This window comes from Strigops habroptila, chromosome 5, assembly GCF_004027225.2.
Source record: "Strigops habroptila isolate Jane chromosome 5, bStrHab1.2.pri, whole genome shotgun sequence".
Lineage (NCBI taxonomy): Eukaryota > Metazoa > Chordata > Aves > Psittaciformes > Psittacidae > Strigops > Strigops habroptila.
In genome coordinates, this window is record NC_044281.2 from 51,011,772 (window position 1) to 51,035,913 (window position 24,142).

Sequence of the window (24,142 nt, forward strand, 5' to 3'; positions counted from 1 at the left end):
CAGAGCTGGCATACCAAAGGAGCTTCTTAGACAGATAATTATGTAAAATATGTGATAATTTTTCAACATCTCTGTAGCTTTTCTATATAGAAAATATAAGTGAATAATATCATTAATGCACTTCCCAGTCAAGCTAAAGTTACTGTTTCTGAATGTCAAACTGCTATATTTCAGACAGTGCCATTAAGTGCCTCCATAATTTTTTTCTTCTTCACTTATAACTAAAATATGGAGATTATATATAAAAAAAAAAAAATCTCCTTCTGAATGCAGGGGTCTAGACTGCTTGCTGAACAGGCAAGTCTAGGCAGTCTCTGTTTCACTCTTTGTTGGTACCACAGTCAAATCTGTGTCCTTCCCAAGAGACACCAGTGGAATTACTACTATATTTGAAGGGTAGCATGTGTATGGGGCTTCCAGGATCCAGTCCTATGTGGTAATCGGTATTATCATTCTTTGTTACTGAAATGCTGAGTACTACCTCACACTTCCTCTTCTCTCCTCAAAACAGGGCCAGGCGTTCCAGTTGTTAGCGTGCACAGTACAAGTAATAATGCAAGTGAGTATTCCTTATGGAATAGGTATATTCTATTATTGTCCTTGATTGGTTTAGGGAGTGTCAGGGAGGGGAAAGGCAGTTACAAGTAAATGAAAATTAATAGGTGGTTCACTCATATAAACTTCTATTAATTAACTTTTAGCAACATCCACACCTGCAAATGATAAGGAAAGATAAGTTAATCAAATGACTAAAACTTTCCTAAGCTTTTTGGATATGTTTTATGCTAAGTGCATCTCATTCATCTTCTATTTACACTTGAGTTAATTAGATGGCAGGTTGGTCTGCATCCATTTCATTTTCTACGTAAATTATGCTGCCATTACGATAGACTTCTGTATTTTTAGAGATGATTTTAAAGTTACAATCCAATTATGTTGAAGTAAGGTACAGTCCTTGAATGATTCATCATAAAATCTGGCCTACATACAATGAACTTAGTCCTTCTAATATTTCTCAAATTAGAGCAACTCCACTCATATTTTCCATTATGGAAAAATCCAGGAATAAAGGCTTTTTAGGAGTATTTTTCAAATTTTACTCACTCTTTTCTGTTTATTGACTCTAAATCTGTTGCTGTTTTCTGGTTGCTTGAGGTGCTTTGTAATGGAAGACTCTCTTTCAGCAGCAGAATTTTCCTCACTTAGGTGTTTCTCTGGTGCAGTAGAAGTAACAACTCTGCTACCTACAACTCCACTGTGATGCCACATAGCATGAAGATGTGGGTTAGAGGAAAGGGAACATCTTTCCATTCAAAACCACCAAACTAATCCTTACATATCCTCATTTCATTCATTAGATTATCCCCAGGAGTTTTTCCAGAATCCAAAAGTCCTGAGCTGTACTTGTCTGCATCCGATTTGTCATGGGCCAGCCAACATTCACCATAACAGTGGACCTAATCTTGCATGTTGAAGTAGCATACTGATCAAAAGTATCCTATGAAGTGTTAATTAATGTCTGTACTTTGGCTTCCTTTTTTCTTTTTTTTTTTTTTTTTTTTTTTTGTGTCACTGTTACTATTTGCAAAGCTCAGGGCCAGAGCACACCAAAGCAAGGGAGTTTTATCCAACTCAAAGGATAGCTACTGCTCAAAGTAAATTCATTGACTTCTGTAGAGCTATTCAGTTCTGTGAAGGTAGACTTGCACTCCTTATTACTTGGATCTAAAATGCTGTTATAGTGAATTATTTTAAAAGAGATTCACATACAACCTCTTAGAGGAAAACCAAGCAAGTCAGGATAGAGGGGTGTTGTTTGTTGTAACAAGAAACCACATAATAGGAGAGATAATTTAGTATTAATGTTTCAGTGCAAGATTAGATTATCCTCTTCAATTCATAAAAAAAATTATTAAGGATTACTTCAATTATTCAATCCTCAGACTGTAATTATACCATTTTGGTTGACTGCCCAGAACAAACATTCTCCTTAGATAATCCATTTTATCCCTAAGTGGAAGGTTTATTGTTTAATAAAAAAATCTAAATTTTGGAAGCAACATTGGTAATTTGAGTAACAAAAAGAAAAGAAAAAAACCCAACTAATTAATCATTCTTTCTTGTGCAAAAGGATTGCTTCAAATCTGTCTGCAGCTTTAAACCAAAGTGAAGTCTTGCTTTTGGTTGAAGTGTAGAAGACAGAGAAGGACATGAAGCAATTAAGTAGAGTTGTGCCAGCTAAATATTGACTTGGAATATGTAGCTTGAAAAGAATGCCTGCTTGAGGCTTAGGATATTGCCCAGCAGACTAGCCTTTTGCTGTAACAGCTGCTGTTAGTATTTGTCAGGGATACTAGTATTCGTTTTGTTCATCAGCAATTTCATTGTTAGTGATAGATGAAAACAAAGCTAACTGAAGCCAGAAAATGGAATAGATATCTATGTTTTGAATTAAGCTGATTGCTCAGTTCCTGGATTGCAAACTAGTTACATTATAAAAAAGTATTTACAGAAGGAATTCATTTGCGAGATTTATCATTGCATATTTGTCTCTTTTTCTTTCTTTTCTTTTTTTTTTTTTGAATCTTGATTTATCTCTGATGTAATGATTCTCCATACCTTCCAACTTGCTTTTTCTTCCTGCTTTCTGCAGAGTTTTACATTTTGGAAAATAATGCTGTGTTGAAAGAAGCTGTTTTTAAAAAAAAGAATTCCAGGACTGAAATTAAAATGCTTCACATTGAGGATTACGGTAAATTTAGCAAAATGTTATTTTACCAAACAAAAAACTTTCTTACAATGTTACTGTTTTTTATCTGTGTAACTACCAGCCTTTAATGTTTTGCTCTTTTCTTAAAAGAACTCCCTTTACAGTTGTCACTGCCAAAAGATTTCACAGATCGAAACGAGTATGCCCTTCTATTAATAATGTAAGTATCTGTGTAGAATCACTCAAAATAATAAAAAAGTAGTTAATAGAAAATATTTAACTCTGAAATTAGATTTATTTTATTTCTTTTTTACCTTGTGTAGGAAAATTACCTCATGGATTTGAGTTGATAAATCAAAAGGCTTGTTCTCAGGAAGATTTTTTTATAAATGCTGTCTGGTAGAGATGCCTGGAGTTTTTTGAGCTTGTCAAACCTAGCTCTGTTTAATTGTACTTTTACGTATATGAAGCAGTGGTCCTGCTGATAGTGTAGCTGTGGGTAGTTCTTCAGTCTTTCCTGGACCCATACTGGTCCCTACCCACAGAGGATCTCATTCAGAGCATACGCTCCTTTTTATCCCTGATAGAGATGGGTAGAGCTTCTAAGAAGGGCTCAGTTAAGATGCATGAAGCAAAACTGCTTTTAGGAACACTGGAAAGAAGAAAAAAGTATTTCTGAGCGTCAGTGACTAAAGGCATTATAGGCATGATCCAAAGTCTGTTGACATTTGTAGAAAACTTCTATGGGAGTAAGGAGGTATTCCCTGGCTTTCTTTCAAAAAGAAATAGTGTGTATATTTCCTTCAGAGACAGTCAGCCTTTAAGTTGCACACCTACAGAAAGTATAGCAGAGGAAGAGAGCGGAGTCATGAGCATACTGCAGCCTACCTAGCAAAACCAGTGGTGGCCAGCTCAGGGCATCATTTGTTACTCTCCACCTGAGCTCAGCATGGGTCTGCCATAGGTGTAGAGGGCTTTCATGTTCATACAGATCTTATTCCAGTCCAATCTGGAAGCAATTGATATGAATTTCATTAACACAGGTGTAGGGGTGTACTGCTAAATTCATGAAAATACCATGTCAGCTGAGCTGTATCACCTGGAGTAGACCTCCTCTTAGTGACAGCAGAGATCCTATTGTATGTGAGATCAAATTTACAAGCTTGAGCTGCTGAGTGATCCCAAATTCCTCTACTCATATCAGGTCTTAGATAATAACACAGAGAAGCATAAAATCGCTTATTTCTAAGTCCATTTTGTGTTTAAAACTCAGGTTTTTCAGTTGTATTTATCTGCAGTTGTGGAAGCTCTGTGCTTTAAGTGGCTTTTCTTGTGGAGAAACAGGACACATGGATTATTTTATTTTTGCAGTATTTGCTAGCATGATTTTGGAAGCATGATTATATTTTAAGCAGCTCTTTCGAGTGTGCTTAAGGCAAACTGACTGTGAATTGACACCAGCAGCATTACAGGGAGTTGCAAATGCTTGTGCTTACTGTTTTTTCTGAAAGCAGGGAAACATTAATGTGTTGTCAGTGTAATACTTTCCTTCTTAAGTATCCTAGTAAATATATAATCTACCATATACAGTTATGGTCTGTAACTGTTATGGTAGAATACAGTTATGGTAGAATACAGATTGTATACTCATGTAGAACCTAGAGAAGACAGGAGAGAAGGATCAGAAACCTGGAGAAGGCCAAAGCCAAAAATGACAGGAAAAGAAAAAATTGTGAGGAAATACTATTATGAAATGTTTTTGCATATCAGGAGTTGAAAAACTGAGAACAGTATTGAGGCAAGATTTGAATTTGAACTTACCAGTGAGTGAATAATATGATCAAGTCATAATGTATGGATATATTTCATAATCATCTTAATTTTTTAGGATTTTTAAGGAAATTCATCAACTTCTGAATACAGGTTGTGGTATCTACATTTATAATACGGAGACTTTGCTGCTTTTTAGTCAAATCCTTACCTTTGAAATACATAATTCTTAACATTAGGTTTAACAGGAGTTATTTTCAGAAAACCCTATACGCTAATGAAAATATGGAACTGAAAATTTAGAATCTGTACTGGCTCTTGTAATGTTGCATGTTTTGTGTTCCACTCTTCCCTAGGAGAGAATGAAGTTATATTTCTTCAGCAGCTTTTTACAGACTTTAAACGAAGGTTTCTAGCAGTCCTTTTTTTTAGTTAAAGGTGTCCCCAAATGATATATAAAACTGAAAAATGTCACTGAAGTTATGGGAGGTTCCCTTGTGGGATGGTTTTTGAGCCTAATAAATGCTGTCTAGCTCTTGAGAAAGAAGAAATGGAAACATGTGTGCATGCAGAGCATAATTTCTTGACCCGCATATCTCCAAATTGACATCTTAAGGTTCGTTTAATTATCAGAAGTACTACTTTAAAAAAAAAAAAATGTTCAGGTCTGAGAAGAACATGTAGCTTTTACAGGAAACACTGATTAATTTTATATATGATATCATTTCCCAGATATCTGACTTTCCTGAGTCCCAGAGTGGTGCTGTTGGGACTGATTGAGGAACACCCTGTTCCTACTGGTAGAAGTGTTAGACAAGAACTGTATTAATGGCTGATAACAAGCACTGCCTTTCATATTGTTCAGCTACAGCTACTTTCTTGTTTACATTCTCAGACATGATACAATTATCATTGTATTCCAGCTATTGGATGTTTGAAAAAGAATGCTTACCAATGCCCTTGATAAGAATGTTGGTTTTAATTGTATATCCATTTTTTGGAAAGGAGATGCTATGTAACATGTTGATCCAGACAACATACACTGAGATGTATATAAAGAGAAGATATATATCTGGAAAAGTGGAGTATTAGCAGATCTCTAAAGTGGCTTTTGAAGTGGCTTTTGCTTTCTATCTAAGTAGCAGTGCAATTTAATAGCTTAAGGAAAATAGACGGAGGCAGGCAGGCAGGCAGGAAGGCAGGTGGGAAATTCACCTATTATGTCTCTGTAGTGCAAATTAAATGCCTAGTTAAGTGCATATATGCTTCTAAGTGCATATAGGCTTTGTCTCCTAAGGTGGAGAGTAAATACGGCATGTGAGATCTAAGAGGCTCTGTTTGGCTGCAGTCATTGCTTCAGAATCACTCCAAGCCTCTGGTGAAGACTCATCTTCCCTGTGCCTTAAATTTTGCCAGATTCTGGCTTGCCTTTGTGGTCTCGTCTCTGTCTGTAGAATTTTTGTGCTGGTGGCTGGTTTCACTGGCTCACAATAAAGTGGGGTTTTGACAGCTGAGGCTCATAATTTTCCTGTAAATTTTCATCAGCAACAACTACTTCTGTGTGGTGTTAACGTGCTCTTTGGATCCATAGGGTTACAATTATGATAACAGAATTTGGAAATAGATAAAGGGGAGAAAGCCATTTCAAAGGTGCGTGACTGTAATAAGGCTTCTGTATTCATGCAAGGATGCCTGCAGATAAATTTGAATTTCCAGCACATGGCACCCAGGTGTCTGAGTGTTAAGGCTGAATCCTGGAAGGGTGCTTGTACAAGTGGATTCTGGTCCTGGTGTGAAACCTGGATGTGAACTCAGTACAGCTCCAGGTAGAGACAAGCTTAAGGACCAGGCCCTGGATGTCCTGCAATCTTCATCACAATGAAAGGCCAGGTTGGACAGAGTCTTGGGTGACATGGTTTAGTGTGTGGTGCCCCTGCCTGTGGCAGGGAGGTTGGAACTAGATGATCTTAAGGTCCTTTCCAGCCCTAACTATTCTATGATTCTATAAAGATTTTGTGAAGATTTATCCATTAGCAGTTGCAAAGCATGCTGCAATGCTCAAATAGAAGATCATTGTATTGCTATGTTAAAATTTACATCCATCTGTATGGCTGGATTATTTAATGTATAGGTTTCATGTAGAAACCAGTTATGTCAGCTAGCCCTATTTTTCTTTCCAGAATTGTGATGCATAGGCCATAAAATGCTAAATAGATTATAAGACTCTCCTTTCTTCCACTTATTCTCCTAAACTACTAATATATTTCACACTCAGTTTCCTTCTGATATAATACATACAGTGTAACTATAGAGTGCTGTACAGTAATTACCTGAAAGAGTGATTATCATCTCTTTCCTATATAATTAAGACCAAAGTATAAATTTCAGATCCTTGATTTTCTCATTATGGTTCACCTTAATCATTAAAAAAGCTGGAAGATACACTCCTTGGTAACACACAGGAAATGATTAAGACTGGCATTTAATCTGGGTAATAAAATGAGAGGCGACAATCATTCTTTATTTTTTCTTGAACATAATTAACCTCATTACTTCAAAATCTGTAGATAATGTATCTTAAATGTCAGCATTTATTATTTAACGACATTTAAAATTGTCTAATATGTAAGTGGATATTGTAAAACTAAGTCAGTGGAGAGATTGTTCTGTTCTTTGAGGTGAAAGAAAACAACAGGTATCTTCCAAAGTAACAGTGAATTGTCTCCAAGAGCTTTCTGTTTGTTTACTTGTTTTCTTATAGTTTGGTAATAAACAGAATCACTTTACCTGGTACTGAAATGATGAAGGTTTTAGGCCTTGCACAGGCAATCAAACCTGTTTATGCCTCCAGTTAATGTACTGTCAGGACTGATAGCAAGATAAGACAGCAGGGTTGAAAGTGAAGGATATTTTTACAGCTTCGGGAATAACTCATTAAAGGACTAGAAGAAATGTAGAGTGGCATAATGCAAGTATTGAATATTTGAGATCTGAGGTTGAATCAGACCTCACTTTGCCTATTTTAATAGCTGTCTTGCATACCTTTCATTTGTTGTAAAATATATTACTTGTTTTAACTGGCAGCTGTTTCAAGTGAAGGTGAAGTGTAAAAATATGTGGTGGATTCTGCTACTTCAATTATAGTATGTTTGCAGGGGGGAAAATTCCTGAAGGCTGTTTTGTTTGGCCCATTCTTCATCTGTAAAACAGCTGCAAAGTTTACTTTTTTACGTATCTCTGAGTCCTGTGAATGATTCACTAATTGCCTTGCAAGACATCCATTTCATGTCTGTATTCATCCTGCCTCTGCCGAGTGTGGCAGTATTTCACTACTCTATTGTGTTTCTGTTATATCAAAGTATTTGATAGAGAGGCTTTCCTTTTTCACTCTTTTAGATTTTCTTCCTCATTCTTTGAAATTTGTAATATTTCTCAAGGCATAGAGGGAATTCATTTAGCTTAGGCTAAACAAGGGATAGATTAGAGGCTCACTCCAGCTGTTTCATTTGCAGTAGTGGTCCTGGTGCTATGGGCAGTGATGGATCTGCTCACTCCCTTTCTCTTCAGCCTTGTCCCCACAAAAGGCTTGAGGAATCGTCGAGCTAAGATATATCCTCTCTCAGCCTCCTCTACTCCCACTTCCCCCACAGCAGTTACTGTGTGAATAAAATGCTCATTTAATGTTCCTTAGAAAAAGACAAAAAGAGATTCAAAATTTCACCTCTTTTTCTTATGATGTGGGACAGTCTTACATCTCTTCTTCCCAAAAATGCATTTTTAAAGTCTTCAGCCTCAAAGGTTTCAGAAAGATATTTAAAGAATAACAAATTTTATTTTTTGTACTACGCTGTCTACGTCAGTCCTGTCTATCACATGATTCTACCCTAGAAATGGAGTCACTTCTGGCTAGTGGTGTGTTTTACTTGGCCATATCCGCAGGGAGGAGTTGTAAACACACTATCTGTTTTCAGTAGTTGCAGTCTGCTATATCTAAACAGGGTAAATGAATAGAGAATAAATATTTGGGAATTTTTGTCCTCTATGTTTGAGGCTATTCATGTTCAAGTATTTTTGTCCAGTAATGATGAGTATGCTTGAAAGTTGATGCTTGTGAAAGGAATGCTCATGAAATCAGAAAACAAAATCGATTTTTCTATTACACTAGTTTTGCAAAACAATCCTTCCCACAAAGTTTCACCATAAGCAAAATATGACTTTTATCAGTAGTGTTTCTTGCATAGATTTTATGCTCTGAGTTGTAGTCTTTCTCACGTATTTACTATCAAGTTAGCTTTCCCATATGCTGCATAAAATCCACTGTTTTGAAGAAATAGAGATGTACTGGAAATTAAACAGTGATTATAGCAATTACTTGCCATATCTTTCAAAATTATCTTCCACCTACCCTGCTTGGTCAGTCCTATAACTTCTAAAATTCGTGTTTAAAATCTTGTCACTTAGTTTTTCAGTGGTACAAAACCTGGAACAAATTTTGCTGCAGTCATGACAACAGAGTGGCAGAGGAGTATTGCTCAGAGTAGAGCAGCCACAGCCTCTCTGGTAAGACTACATTATTCCCTGTGTGCTGTAACTCAAGTCAGGAACAGAGACTTCAGTTTCAGCTTTTGATTTTAGAATCTGAAAGAGCAGGTTCTTCTCTTTTCAGCAATATATGAACTTACGATGAGCTGCCCCTTTTTCCAGATGGTCTGAGATGTATTTGTATGCCTCGCAAAAGGCGTACAAATTACCCACAAAGGTCATTGATATTGGTATATTATTGATGGCTTCTGTCTGTTTAAACAGTACCTCAGTGATGAACTTCAGCAGTATGTCTGCTGTGGTGGACTCCAAGCATAGTCACTGTCAGAGATACTAGGCACAAAGCAGCTCTGAACCTTGAAAGTCAGGATCAAAACTAAAAAAAGGGAAAGTTTAAGTGCTGTCATGTACAAGAGAAAAAAAAATATAATCAGGAAGAAATAGGCATAGTCTTCATTTGAATCATTCTTCTCTTCTTGTTTGACTCTGGAGAAGATTCTCCTTAAGGAACCTTTGGGGGATGTTGAAGAGCCTGAAGAGCCTGTAAGCTTCCAGGCTTACTGGTGGGGGTCAAAAAATAATTCTATGAAGAGAGTACCGCTGAACAGTAGCTAATTATAATTAGGCTGTAAGTAGTGATGAGCATAAAGCAAAACCTGACCTTTGAGGTAGCTGTAATCCCAGGACAAACTTCACAAATCAGGCAAAAAATCTATTTTTGCACTGTAGTAACAAACTTGCTTTGTTACAGAGCCCTCAGGACGATGTTTAAACTTGCATAGAGGATTAATACCTTGCAGAAGCCCCATTTCAAAGGTTAAAAATGGGGCTAAAATGGTGCATAGAATATATGCTGTCTGTGGAGGACAGAAGTGTACTTCAGATAATCAGTATCATTTTATAGTAGCAACTGAAGTGTAAAGACACCTTTTGATGGTAATGGGAATTTGGGGAAATGACTTTAAATGTCTACTTAAGACTACTTATATGGACATTCTTGAAATAAATTACTCACTGGAAAATTGCTTCCAAAAGCAATATGTCAAACAACCCATCATGCAGCAGGAAAAATGTATAGTGTTCAAAGTCTGAGCCTAAAAGTAGCCCAGCTATGCCCTCTGAGAAGGAGCTTGGGAAAACATCACTGTCAGTTATTGCCCACTGAGAATCTTACTGAGATTCTGTCTATTGTTCCTTTCTAATAGAAGAAATTATCTGAGGGTAACATCTTTCATTTAAAGCCTCTTTTGGTTTTAAGCATTTTCTGGTATAGAGAAATGCTTACAAATGTAATGGTTCTTCCCATATTCCCAAGTGTCTAGGTATATAACATATATACCCACACACACAAATATATAGGTAACTTGGATATATAACATGCATAAAACAAATGCGAACACTATAATTGTTTTGTTCTTATATTAGGTGGGAGGGAAGCAGGCTGATACATGATATTTTGGCTTACGTGGGGTGCATTACACTGTTGCAAAGATACGTAGCTAAACAAGGATATTTCTAACATCTTATTGTGGAAAGTTGGAAGAACTTAAAAAATAATTACGGCTGGTCTGAAGCTATTGGGAGTAGTAGTAAAAGCTCTGTGAAAACATCTATGTCAATGCAGATGCTTCTGAAAACTTCGCTCTGTACAATAAGCGGAAATTGAAAGAATTATTCTGTGCTGCTCTTACTGTGGATAATAATAATATGCTTCTGAATTGCATGTTTTCTGCAGAGTATACTTGACGTTCAGTATTTCCAAATTCATTGCTCTGCATTGTTAGCAGTTAGCGTAATCACAACTGAATTGGTTAAGCAAACAAAAAAATTGCCTTGCCTTTCTTTTTATAAAAAACGAAGTATAAACTTGATGCACAAGATAAAGGTAAATCAAACATAACATGTTGTGACTGAATCTGTAACCAAGTAATTCTGATTTCAGTGCATGATACAGCAACTATGTAGGTAGTTCTGACTGAATAAGAGAACTTACGTATTCATCATATGCTTGTTAATTGAGTGGTTACCTTGAAGATGGTCTGTGTTATCCACAGCCAAAACCAGATACTGAATCAGCACGTTATTGTACATGTAAGACAGTAGTTATTGTAGTTTTTTCTCTTTCTTTCCTCCCCCCAAGTTTATATAAGTCTCTTTGGCAAAATAAGAATTTCTGTCTTCGTCCTTCTTTCACCTTAGACAGGATATTCCCACAGACACTGTCCAATCTAATTTCCATACAGCCAGCACAGACGCTTTTACATTTTAATTTGCATTCAACTGGCAGATGCAGCCTGCATAGAAGTATTTTGCGTTTTGTACATCTTCATGGTAGCCTGCTCTCTTATTCTGTGTTTATCTTAAGGGAAAGATAATGACAAGCTTCCCTTTTAAAACTGACATTTTATTTTCTTTGCAAAGAAAATAGTATATCTGGCTTCAATGGAAAATCTTATTTTTCCTCTAGAAACTGCATTCTCCCATTTTATTCCACCTTTTCTGCTGTAAACCACTTTTTTTTTTAATTCATAAAATAAATTTACCACTCCTGCCTGCATCCATTACTTGCTATGAATTTGAATGGAGAAAATATTATTTTTTGCAGTGCGTACTTTAGTCTTCTTTGTACTCCATTTCAAAAAATCCATTCAATAATGCAGTTATTTTTGTTTTTTAAGATGACGTCTGTCTTAGTAGTATTATATATCCTATAGAATCATAATCCCAGTACTGAATGAATTTTCCTTTTTTTCCTGTTTAGTGTGACTTAACAAATTCTACATGAGCTTCTTAGAACTGAGAAGTTAGTTTGGGGTCTTTTTTTTCACTTTATTAACCCATAAGCAGCACTACATGCCTTAGTTTTCTGTTTCTTTCTATAAAGTATATTCAGGTATTGGCGATACTACAACACAGTGGTTATAAAGATAAAGAAATTGTTTTGCTTACTACTGCTGCAGGGATACCAGCACTAGCTAATGTGATGGTATCAATGAAAGTGACAATAATTCAACAGGATTGCATAACCGACTGAACTCTGCCAACTAGGTTGAATAAAATATCAGAGAACGGCAAAGTGCATCACGTTGTCAATAGTCCTCGTTTGTGTCTGGTGTGTTGGTATTTGCAGTGATGAAGCTCCAGGCAGCCAGTTGGTTACAGATAAGTTTCACATTGACTGGGACTCAGTGCTTGTCAACTCTGATAATGTCATCGTAGCTCGATTTGATGGCAGAGGGAGTGGATTTCAAGGCCTTAAGATTCTACAGGAGGTCCACCGATGCTTAGGATCAGTGGAATTGAAGGACCAAATAGCAGCTGTAGAGTACGTATGTGCAAACTTTTCTTCTCTTTTACCCTGCTTCCACCTTGATGAATGAGCATTTTTAACTGAAACTGCCCGAAAGTTTTCTCTGCATAGTGAATACCAATAATGTTTATTTTTAATGCAGTTGCAAATTTTGAGACAATAATCTTTTAATTACAAACAGCAAATAAAAGATTGAAGAGGTGCTTGCTTTTTGTGTTGCTGATTCTCTTTTGATAAAGCTGACTTTCCCTGCGCTATGCCAATCTAACTATGGCATTTGAGCTAATTCATATTTGCCTATATTCCTTAGGAAAATGTCTTGCAGTGCACATGTTGAAGTTTAACTGTATTTGTGTTACAATATTTTAGGCCTGTGCAATAGGACACTGCTCTCATTTCCACCACAGAGTTCTGGAGTAATCATACAAAGCAAATGGAGTCATAGTGGTGTAAATGAGGGCAAAATTTGGGCAAGTGGACTGTTATTTCTCATTGCATTATCGTTCTCAAACTAATATAAATCCATCAGCTGCGGAAAAGAGTCATTTCTGTCTGTGGAGTAATAACACATGGCTTTGACAACACTGTTTACTCAGGGCGCGCATGTCATAATGGCTAATATCAAGGTCTGGATGGGCTTTTTCTAGGGATTCTCAAAGAAATAGAGATTTTAAGACAGACCTTTTTTTTCGTTCTTCTTCTTTTGAAAAGGCCATTGCACAAGTAGGCAACTTTCTCTGACATGACATAGCTAGGCAGTAGACCTCCTAGTGTTCATGTCTGTCAGGAATTGTTGAGTGGGGCAATTCAAGGTGAAATTGCAAAAGGGCCATTGGAAGCAGACCGTACACTGTGCTCTGAGAACTGAGCTCTCCACTACTAAGATGTTTTAGGCTAAATTACATCTGGCTTCCTTTTGGATGCACTGCATGGGGAAAAGGGAGGGTGCCCTTGGCTGAGACTGCAGCTGATATTGTCTCCTCAAAAGCAGCTGGATTTTGCCCTCAGATTATTCTGTCTTTTCTGTATAAAATTCACCATTGCCAATTAATTGCCTTAAGAGAATTAATTATTTGGAATTTTAGCTAAATTCAGGAAGTTGCATTCATCTTACTTTCCTTTAGCTGTCAAAAAACTAGGCACCTGGTCAAAGCCAGTCATTTAAGCTCTAGTTGGTGGGAAATCCTGGCGTTTCTGGAGAGTGATTCTCCCCAGACTGAGAGAGGTTTCCAGGATGGGTGGGAAGAGAGTGTCTCTCTTCTCTCCTTTAACTGAAAAGCAGATCTTAATAAGCAATTTAGATGAGATGTTCAAATTCAGATATCTAAATTAGGTGAGTTGAGCCCAACACCAACTATTTGCCATATAGGGAAGGAATTAGAAAGCAAATCGCATTAATACTTTTATGGATGTAATTTGTCCTTCTGTCTGATCTACATGTATGACAGTTCCTTACTGTACAAATAATTTTCTTTATATACTAGACTCAAGTAAAATTCACCATTTTACCAAAGTAAAAAACCCTTTCTTTTTCTTTCAGATGGCTATTGAAACAGCCTTTTGTTGATCCTAAGAGACTGAGTGTATTTGGAAAGGTAATGTGCAAAAATAGCATGATGTACCATCATGATTCATTAAGAAAATACTATCAATTCATAAACAAATATATTTATCTATTTTCCTAAGACAATTTCAGTTATTAAAAGAGGAAAAAAGTCCATAATTTACTGCATGTTCTGTATATGATTTTTTTTCTCAGACTGGGTATTTGAGGTCAATCAGATCAGTTCTATGGTACCGCAGTATTTGTGTTTCAAAGAGAAAGTGTTTGTTAAAAAACATCTGCTTTCTTTAGAAGATGAAGATTGCAGAATGAGAAGTGAAAATATGAGAAAGCAAAGAGCAAAAACTGCAAAATTTGATAAGCTTCAACATGGCTCTGAATTCAGAGAAATTTGCCCTTTTCAAGTTAACCTCTCAGGGTTGTTTCCTACTGTCAAACAAAAAATAATAAAATTTAAAATTCAGTTTCCTAGGGTTAATTATATTTCCTCCACTCTGCTTATTTTAAAGTCAATTAAAAATCTTCTTTAAAACTCATTTCCTTTTTACTATGTACAATGTGAGAGGAAAAATCTTTTTTTTTTTTTTTTCATACTATGCATTAAATTTGGCTTACTGATGGAAATGGAATATGCATTTTGCTTGAAAATAAGGTAACTTTGGAATTGCTTAATGCTGATCTCATAAAGCTGGACTCATGCACACTGTCAGGGAGCTCTTTAAGAGATTTTAGAGCTACACAGAAATAAAGTTCTTGTCACAGTCAGTAATGTAAACTAGGCACAAGAGCAACAAGACTGTCCAGAAGGGCAATCTGCCAATGCCACCTTGCTCATCTCTGTGGGGTTACAAGCCCAAGTGATGCACCATCCAAGGGCCTTTTTGAACTGTTAGAGAGCAAATTGTGTTTCCATGTAGTTTGCGTTTTTATTCATGGAAGTAGAAAGAGAGCTTTAAAATTAGTTGCAACTTCACAGCCAAGCAGCTTCTTGAAAATATGACAATTGGGTTGTAACCACAGAAATACAGATGATGAGTGAAGCACCACATATCCTTGCATCAGGACATAGGAAGTATTTTCTTCATTGTCACTGTGAAGTTCTTCTAAAAATGTGATCTCACTGTGTAATATTTTTGACCTGGAAAGCCTGGCTGGAAGCAAGGGCACAAGCACAAAGGAAAGAAATTCCCAGGAGAACTAAGTTCTTTACGAATACATGGCATAAATAATAAATAACCTGGCAATAGCTCTCCTAGGATTAAAATTGTGCTGTGGAGCTAGTGGAAAAGGCACAAAGAGAATATTCAACAAAAGCAAAAGAAGAGAACCCAGAGGCAGAGGAAAGTTGCTATTCTCCTAAACTCTTTGAATTATACAAGTTACCGCTGCCCACTCAGAAAGCCTTTCTTAGGTGAAATCTACTGCACATTGACAATTCTGGGCAGCTCTTGGCCTTCTGGGCTGGAATTTCTATGGGAAAGGAATAACTCAGTTCCTTACACTCCCTTGAAAATCCAGCTCTTATTCTGTAGTTCTTTTAGCATTTTGTTTTGGGGTTGGTTTTTTTTCTGATTTTGAACTCTTTTACTAACTGTAGGCTAGTCTGCCATGATGGAATTATGGAGCTTAAACTGAAATATACTCATTATTAATTGCATAGTTTAAAGATTATGACCAGGTCTTTATTCACTCTTAATTATAGGTTTACATTTCCTTTAAAAGCAATTCTTGCAGATATAAATACATACTGTAAAATGATACCATCAGGTTAGCGCAGTGGCCTTTAACTTTATCGTTGGCCAGTGGGTGATATGGTTTAGTGTGTGGTGTCCCTGCCCATGGCAGGGGGGTTGGAACTAAATGATCTTAAGGTCCTTTCTAACCCTAACTATTCTATGATTTTATGATTCTATATATAAAAGAAATGAAACAAAAATCTCAAGATAATTTCCATTATTAGGGATACGGTGGCTACATTACATCAATGATCCTGAAATCCAGTGAACGACTCTTCAAGTGTGGAGCTGTGGTGGCACCAGTTACAGATATGAAGTTGTATGGTGAGTATTCCCTGCCCTACACCTGCATGATAGTCTATTCAAAATATCTTTTATTCATGCAGGTAGTATTTATCTTAACTAAGGGCAGGTAATGTAACAATATCAACTGGATTTCACCTCACTATCTCGTTCTCTTCTTTGAATGAAAGGGCAGAGCTAACCCTGAGATAGTTTACCAAAACACGCAACAATTACAAGGTTATTAACACCACGGATTTTTGCAAAGGAGTTGTGTTTCCAATTTCCCACTGAAATTCAGTCGGGTACCCCATTTCCTAAGAATCTTTTAGATAGATCAGCATAAATCAAGACTTCCTTATATTAAGAATGAATCCTTGAAGGTTAGTGGTGAATTCCTTAACGATGTCAATCATATTGTCATTCAATCACAGGATATTTTATTCAGTATATGAAGTTTTGGGCACAGGACTGTGGACTGTGATATACAGGAAATTAGACCATGTTACTTTAACGATCTGTTAGTCTTTGGGTTTTGTTGTTTGTTTTTGTTTCTTTGGGGGTTTTGGGGGTTTCTGGTTTTTGGGGTTTGGGGTTTTTTGTTGTTGTTTGGTTTTTGTTTGGGGTTTTTTAACTATTTAAGAATCGTTTTAAGTGATACATTTAAATAGTATGTTCTAGTTTTAAATTAACATCTCTGTTGACTTCATGGCTTAAGTAGCTTCTGACTCTAGGTCAGAACTGATAAGTTTTAAAATAGAAGCAATTTTGATGAATTCACAAGTTTTTGTTTTTACTTTCGCAGCATCAGCTTTTTCAGAAAGATACCTTGGTATTCCATCAAAAGAGGAAAATACCTATCAGGTAACTTAGCATAAACAACTAACTTAAAAATTACTGATTTACTCTTAAAATGCAATTCAGTTACACATTGTGTGTGTTTGTTTACTAGGCATCCAGCGTATTACACAATCTTCGTGGTTTAAAAGAAGCAAATTTGCTAATAGTTCATGGGACAGCTGATGGTAAGTATTTACAGATGCAATTACATTTGGAGTCAGAGGTTCTAATAGTCAGGCATTCAAAGGCTGATTAGGCACACATGTAGCAAGTACATTTTTACTTTCATTATCTCTCCAGTAGGATTTTTTATTTCAGTTGTCACTTCTAACTAAATTGATGATGTTTTTCTTTGCTGAGTCTTTGTACCTTTTAGGTGCTGTATGTTCTAATTTGTTTAAAACTTTTGGACCACTGTACTGCTAGTGAAAGGTATTATGTGAATTACTAATAGAACAACATACATTTTTAATGGTATTTTAAATTCATAGAAATTCTGCAATTGAAGAAGGAATTATCAGGACAGTTGGTAAAGTACAGCACCAGATGGGAAGTTAAACTTTTCAGCCAATTAATCAATAGTGCCAAAGCGTCTGAAGCTGAAGCTATAGGGAACTTTTTAATAGCACTGATACTTTTATCAGAAGTTTAAGGCAAAAAATGAGTAAAGAAAAGTTCTAGCACTTTAAACAGAATCATAACATGTGTCAGTCAAGAGATAATTTGTAATTACAGATTTAAATTTGACTGAAGTGTATTATTCTGAACTTTCTTAACTGATGTAGGTCTAAAGAGCAAGCTTTGGTGCAGGCACAAAGGGAGGGACAGAGAAGATATGCTGGATGACTAAACAGGCATGAGGGTCTCAGACTTTGATGACTGTAAAAGGCAGCAGCAATTTCTACTCCTCTGAACTTGGCGCCAGAGGGAATTGGGAGTCTGATAGATGTCTGAGCAATACAGTGTGTTCCAGACGAGGGCTCTGATTGCTTGCTGCCCTTGCTTAAGATCACACCTAGTGACACCACCCAGCCCACTTGCAGCCTAAGCTCTGCAGAGTTAGGACGTGGTAATAAAGTTGTCTGGTTTTACTTCACAAAGATGAAGTTTTTGCTATGTTGCAGGCAGAAAGTCCATTCCGTAAAGAATGGTGCGCTTTAGTAACACTGAGCAAGCAGTAGAAAATCCAATGTGCTTTCCTTTAACACAATTATAAACTGTCATGATGTTCAAACAGAATAGTTTTGCACACCTCTAAGCTCTTGCAGTATGTGTAAATCAAGGGTAGAGAGAAGTCCTCATGGAATGCCTAGAAGGCATGGCTTCCTTTGGGGCTTCCAGCTCCTTCTCCAAATACTCCACAGTTACACTCTGCATCACTGTAACTGGTGGGGCTGTGCACTTCTGACCAGAAAGATAGTCAGCTTCAGATCCAGTAATTACAGAGGTTGGAAACGTTTTCAGTCAAAGCTGTTTAACAGATAAGTATTTCATATTAGCCTATCTTTTTCTAATACTATCCGAATGTTGTTATCTTGCAGCTAAAGTCCACTTCCAGCATTCAGCAGAACTAATTAAACATCTAATAAAAGCTGGAGTTAATTACACTATGCAGGTATGTGCCGCTGTGACATTTCGTATCAACACAGGTCAACATTTAACCTCATATTGCCATTTCTTCCCTGAGGAGGAGTCTCCCTACCACAACGCAGCCGGTATAACCTCAATTTGCAGTTAAAATTCCTTTTAATCCCATTTTCCTTACTGTTTTTATGGCCATCAAGATCTTGTCATTCTTCTGGCTCTTTCTCCTCTCTCTTTTTTCCCACCTGTTTATCCTATAATGCTGTGCAAAGTGCTTTAGAGTCCATATGCACTCCTTGTAATATGGATATCACTACTTTAGTCTCTTTTTGCCTAAAAAAGTATTGGGTCATATGAAACTAATTTCCCCTTAGTTTCAACATTTAAATTTATTAAAAGGCAGCTAAAAGGGGAGAGTGCTGATCCCTCTCTCCATAGCCATACAGAGGATGAGGGTGCTGTAAGTGACAAGCTGGAAAGAGAGCAGGGCGTGCTGCTGATGTACAGGCTTGCATGAGACCCACCATAGCGTACGTGGATGTTACTGGCCGAGGGCTCTGACTGCATTAAGCCTTCTTGAATATCTTTGATTATATGGGTTTGGGTCACTCCTCCAAATATCTCTAATGTTACCCATTGCAAACCTTGACCTTACTGAACCTTAGTGAACTGTAGTTTTCACTGAAGTGTGTGATCTTACGTCAGGCAGGAGGTGGTAACAAGGGGAGTAGCATCACTTATAAAGGGAAAAGGACTTTATGTGTAAAATCTGAGTGGGGTAGAATCTGTTCCAGCTATCCCTGTGAGTTCAGATGAGGTGATATGAAGGCCTATGGAGAGAGGAAGAAGCAGGAACAACAGGGCTCTCAAAAGAGCCTCGTTGAACCCTTCTCATCCAACATGATATCCTGAGTTTGAGGAAGCAATTGAAGCTTTTGCCTCAGGCCACTGCAAGTCTCTTGTCCTAAACCCTGTGGCCTGGATTTCTTCATTCAGCCTGCAAATTTTCGTTCAGCCTCACTTGGGAGAAATTTCCAGTGGAATTTGATTTCAGAGATTAAAATGCGCACATCCACTCCAGGAGAGAGAGATGATGGGCTTTAGATAAGATAGGAATATAGTTAAAAATATGTATAAAAAGGTTTTTCACTGAGCATTTAGAAGCTCGGTTATTGAGAGGTTCCTAAAAGCATGAGGTAATTAATTGTTATTGACATTAATGGGATTTGGATGCCTCGACACTGTTGAAAATGTCAGCTAAGTAAACTGTTGTAAGCACAATGGCTGAGAATATAATTTTTTTCTCTTCTGCAGATCCCACTGCAGTGGTTGTTTTATGTAAGTTCAAATTCCAAGAGAATGAGTTTTACTCAGAGTTTTATTAGCTTTCCTTGATGCCATAAAACTAATGTTATCATCCTGTTGTCATCTAAAACATTTTGAAGATCCCAGAAAGAAAATAGAAAGAAAACTAGAGCCCTAAATATTTGAAAAGCCTTTAAAAAACTATTTACTTTTTTCCTTTATTCTTTACTAGATCTACCCGGATGAAGGTCATAACATTGCCTGTGAGAAAAGCAAATATCACCTTTACAGCACAATCCTTGGGTTTTTTAGTGCTTGTTTAAAGGAGGAGACACCAATTTTACCACAGGAACCTGAAGAGGATGAATAAGGAAGCCTATTTGTGTAGTACTGAAGGGGACTTACTTTTCGGCTCAATAAAACCATAAATAAAAGTGACTGTAAGATTGCAGATTCTGGAGAAGCTCAAGGGCAGCTAAAGGATATCACAGTGGAACAGCACATTTACAGACAATGAGCTAATAAACTGGAATTTGACTAAAAAGTCCAAACATATTACCAAGGGACAAAACCTTTACCTTTGTGGAAGGTCAACAGTTGGTTACAGTTTCCTGGAAGAACTTCGTTTTGCATAAGTGTAGGGTTAGTGCATGTTTGTTATGTTAAGCCTCACTGTTGGTTCTGTAAGTGGTTGCTCAATTTTAATTTAAATGCACATCTTTATTCATCTTCGCATAATGCACAACCTATCATAAGTATTATGGCCACTAATATTTTAAAAGGTGAGCTGCAATCTAACACTCTACTGTAACATTAAAATAAGTGCAATTTTTTTGCTGTCTATTACACATAAGAAACCACAGAGATAATAAAGGGCACGATATTTTCTCTAGTTTCTGCTCAAAGGGGATATATTGTCTAGTGCATCATATAACATTGATATTGAAAATTATTTTTTTCCCCCAATTTCAGCATTTACTATTATTACTGTACCTTCTAGTAACCAATAAGGGACTTTCTGGTAGTGTACTCTTGGTCTTTATGTATATACCCAGGACTCGCTAAGCAGAAAATCTTTTTGAGCTTGAAGAATTTTTTTCAAGACGTAAATAACAGCTGTATTTAAAACAGTATCTGCAATGGAAATATTTCCCCAGGCCAAAATGTATCTGCTTTTTCCTTAAAATATGTTTGAGTTGTGTTTTGGTATTGTTTATAGTAGTTAATAGTTTTCTGGTTACACTCTAATTTTAGAATATGCTACTTTGTCAGATGGAAATTAGATACATAAGTATTAAATTATAGTTTCAGAGAAAGAAAATTTATTAACAGTGTACAATGCCACTAAGTAATAACTTTACTCCTCAAATGAAGACATATTTTGTATAGTGCATTTTCCTTTTCTTCCTTCTTGTCTCAGATGTAATTCTAATGTTCATCAAGGTGGCCATGTAGCTGGAACACACCAGTAGTTTTTATTCCAGAGCTGCTCATTAAGTCACTTGCAACAGGATTTAGCTTCAACAGCATCACAAAGAAAGGAAATGTTTTTCATTCAAGGCAAAGGAAGCTCCTGACAAGATAAATTTTATTATTTATTCAGAGGTGAATTACAGCAATAGAATTTGAAACTATGAAATAAACAAGGCAGCCAGTTTGGGTTTGCAGGATATTAACTCTGATCACTGAAATCAAGTACGGTGTTGACTTAATTTGAGGTATCTTCCTGAAGGTATGTGAAAACTCTTGACGTATGCTGTGCCACTTGCGTGAGAATAGCTGTAGGTTTTCTTCTTTCTGGATATATTCTAAATACTTTCCTACCCAGTTAAGGTTTTATTTCTTGCAAGATTAAAATGAAAGTAATTTTTGAAGGTAACTATACTATTTAAGATGTAAAGTTCTGCATATTTTATGAAAAGTGGGAATTGGTTTTAATGTAATCAAAAATTACCTGAAGCTTTTTACTCATTACTTTCTTCTGGAATATTTTCTTTCACAGCATTTTTTATGATGCAAATAATTAATTTGTCTGAAAGGTGTGGTTTTATGGAACACTCGAAAGTCTCTGTCTTTTAATGTTTAGTATTTTTCTAGTTTTATTAGCAATGTTTAACTATTTTTTCAATTATTTTAATACAATTTTAATGTGCAGTGATATCTCGTTTGGGTCCCAGTGTCACCACAAAGTATGGCTTTGCTTTGTGGTATTTATAGTACATATGGAGTACGTATGTATAGTATAGGTACAGTATGTATGTATGGAGACTACTAGATGCACTACAGTAACACCATACAAAACAACAAAAAAAGTAAGAGAAGAATTCAAGCAAGGTTTTGAAAATCCTGTTTTCTGTAGAGGAGCAACATTTTACAGTCTTCTAGTGGCCACAAGCTGTGTGCACACATTGGCATGAAAAGGCTAATTCTTCTCAATATGTGCTGGCTGTTTCTCTGCAAGATAGCCACTATGTCTTTATATTTACTACGTTTCGCACATATATAGCCTTTAGTTACCTGCAAAAGAAAACAAACAACTCTTGTGTCTCACCAATAGGATTATGCATGTGCTCAGGAAGTACGTTATCCCAGATCTGTGGAACCCACACCCTGTCTCCTCCTTTCCCCATATGTCTCTGTTTCAAGCCCCTGTTCCCTACTCTTTCTACCCCAGCGTCCCACTTCCACTTTCAGTTTTGATCAATTTATCTGAATATGAAGGTAGCATGAGGACATGGTTTCTATAAGAATGCTTTTTGCCAGGACCAGTATATTTAAAGAGAGTTATTTGAAATGTGGGTTATCTGTGTGGAAATGTGATATGCTTTTAATGTTTTAATATTTCTCACACTGTGCTACAAATACAGGTATTTTTATATAAATGTGTATACAAGGATAAGCATCAGACCCAGGTTAATTTGTTTTACTGAAATTTTTATATATTCATTCAATTCAGATATTACAGATGCAACCACTGATTCTAGTTAGACTAAAGAATTTGGTTCAAGGGGTATCTCTACTCTTCTAACATATTCAGGTATTTCTTCCATTTACAGCACAACTTAATATTGTTATCTATCATTCTACATGCATAACTAATGGTAATCACTCATTAATTAGTCTGCGATCTATAGTAATGATCAAGAATTAGTACACGCTGCACAGAAATGGCATGAAAAGCATAGGTTTTTCGTAGCTTATCCATTGTTAAGCACTGTGATGGCATTATAGGTCTGAAAAATTACTGTTTGATTCAGCTGTCATTAAAATATGACGTTTACTAGACTAGACCTATTAATTTATGGAAAGCTAGGGCATCAGCATATCTGTTTACTGCTTGCTAGAGCTTATCTCTACCTTCTTGATTTCCTCTCTCCTTTTTCTGCTATTAGAACTTGAAAAATCCATGAAACCTGTAGATCATATTGAAATTATATTACAAAATCAGGAGTAACAGCATGTCAGTTGGATTTTTTTTTTTTTCCCAGATTGTTGAGTACAAAGAAAGGCTGATTATTTTTAAATTTGTTTTTTCAATCTTTCTGCAATGAAGACAGAATTATTTATGACCTGGTTTGATCAACGTCTACTAAGATTTGCTATAACCAACTGTTCATTGTTCCTATGTTTCTGGCATATATAGATCTACCTGTGTCTGAAAATGAAGATGATTGCCTCTGTTCTCTCAGCTCTGGCACTTACTTTGAGTATGGAGTCAGTTAAATTCATTTAGTTGAGAAATTATGCTTTTAAGACAGAAGAGCTTGTATTTGATCTGAAGCCAAAGATTTTCCATGGAAACTTGGGGAGTGTTGAGTGTTGGCTCCCTTAATAAAATGCAGAGGATACAAGGTGTAAGCTAGTATCCCTCCTTGCAGGTTTATTAGATGTTACTGAAGAAATTGCAGCAAGAGGAAGACTTGCCCAAAGAGGCTGAATACCAGTTTCTTTTGCACAGCCTAAAAACACATAGGCAAGGTGTGGTGGTCCTAACATTTTATATTTACTACAAGTAACTCCTGCTGTCAAGCCGGTTGCCTCTGGGGAAGGAAGAAGCTCACTGGTATTGATTACCAGTGCATCTTCTGCAAAACATCTTTCAGTACTGTTAAGATCCCTTTTTCCTTTGAATGATTTCAAGAGTGCTTCAGAGAATGGGGAGCTCATGGGATGTGGCTAAGGAGAGTCACAACTTCCAAGGTGCCTGGAGCCTTGAAAAGAAAAGAAAGAATTTAGTTAAACTTCTATCTGTTGCATTTCATATGTGAAAGTCAAGAAGGAGCCTGACTTCAAAGGGGTAGGTGGGTGACAAGTGTTGGTGATTCTATCACCAGGGACATAATGCAACATTCTTCCTACAAACATTGTACCAAAGCGTGCAATGGTAAGTAAAATAAATTACTGTTTTCCAATGCCTGTTAGATTAAGTTGATCAGATATTTGGATAGAATTAAGGAAATTACACTACCTGAGTGTGTGGAGTCCAAAGTTTCCATTAA

General features: G+C 36.5%; 1 protein-coding gene across 4 annotated transcripts in view; it reads left to right on the forward strand.

Moving 5' to 3' along the window:
- Positions 1 to 21,681, forward strand: part of DPP10 (dipeptidyl peptidase like 10) — a 557,376-nt gene extending 535,695 nt beyond the window's left edge. For 3 of the 4 annotated variants that reach the window (XM_030487513.1, XM_030487512.1, XM_030487515.1), the window contains 10 exons: positions 512 to 559; positions 2,654 to 2,752; positions 2,861 to 2,930; positions 12,153 to 12,347; positions 13,873 to 13,927; positions 15,857 to 15,956; positions 16,720 to 16,778; positions 16,867 to 16,939; positions 18,296 to 18,369; positions 19,876 to 21,681. In XM_030487513.1, the coding sequence (XP_030343373.1) occupies positions 512 to 559; positions 2,654 to 2,752; positions 2,861 to 2,930; positions 12,153 to 12,347; positions 13,873 to 13,927; positions 15,857 to 15,956; positions 16,720 to 16,778; positions 16,867 to 16,939; positions 18,296 to 18,369; positions 19,876 to 20,013 (911 nt within the window). In that variant the 3' untranslated portion in view covers positions 20,014 to 21,681. The remainder of the gene's footprint in view (positions 1 to 511; positions 560 to 2,653; positions 2,753 to 2,860; positions 2,931 to 12,152; positions 12,348 to 13,872; positions 13,928 to 15,856; positions 15,957 to 16,719; positions 16,779 to 16,866; positions 16,940 to 18,295; positions 18,370 to 19,875) is intronic. The other variant, XM_030487514.1, reaches the window with a different exon arrangement.
- The last annotated feature ends 2,461 nt before the right edge of the window (positions 21,682 to 24,142 follow it).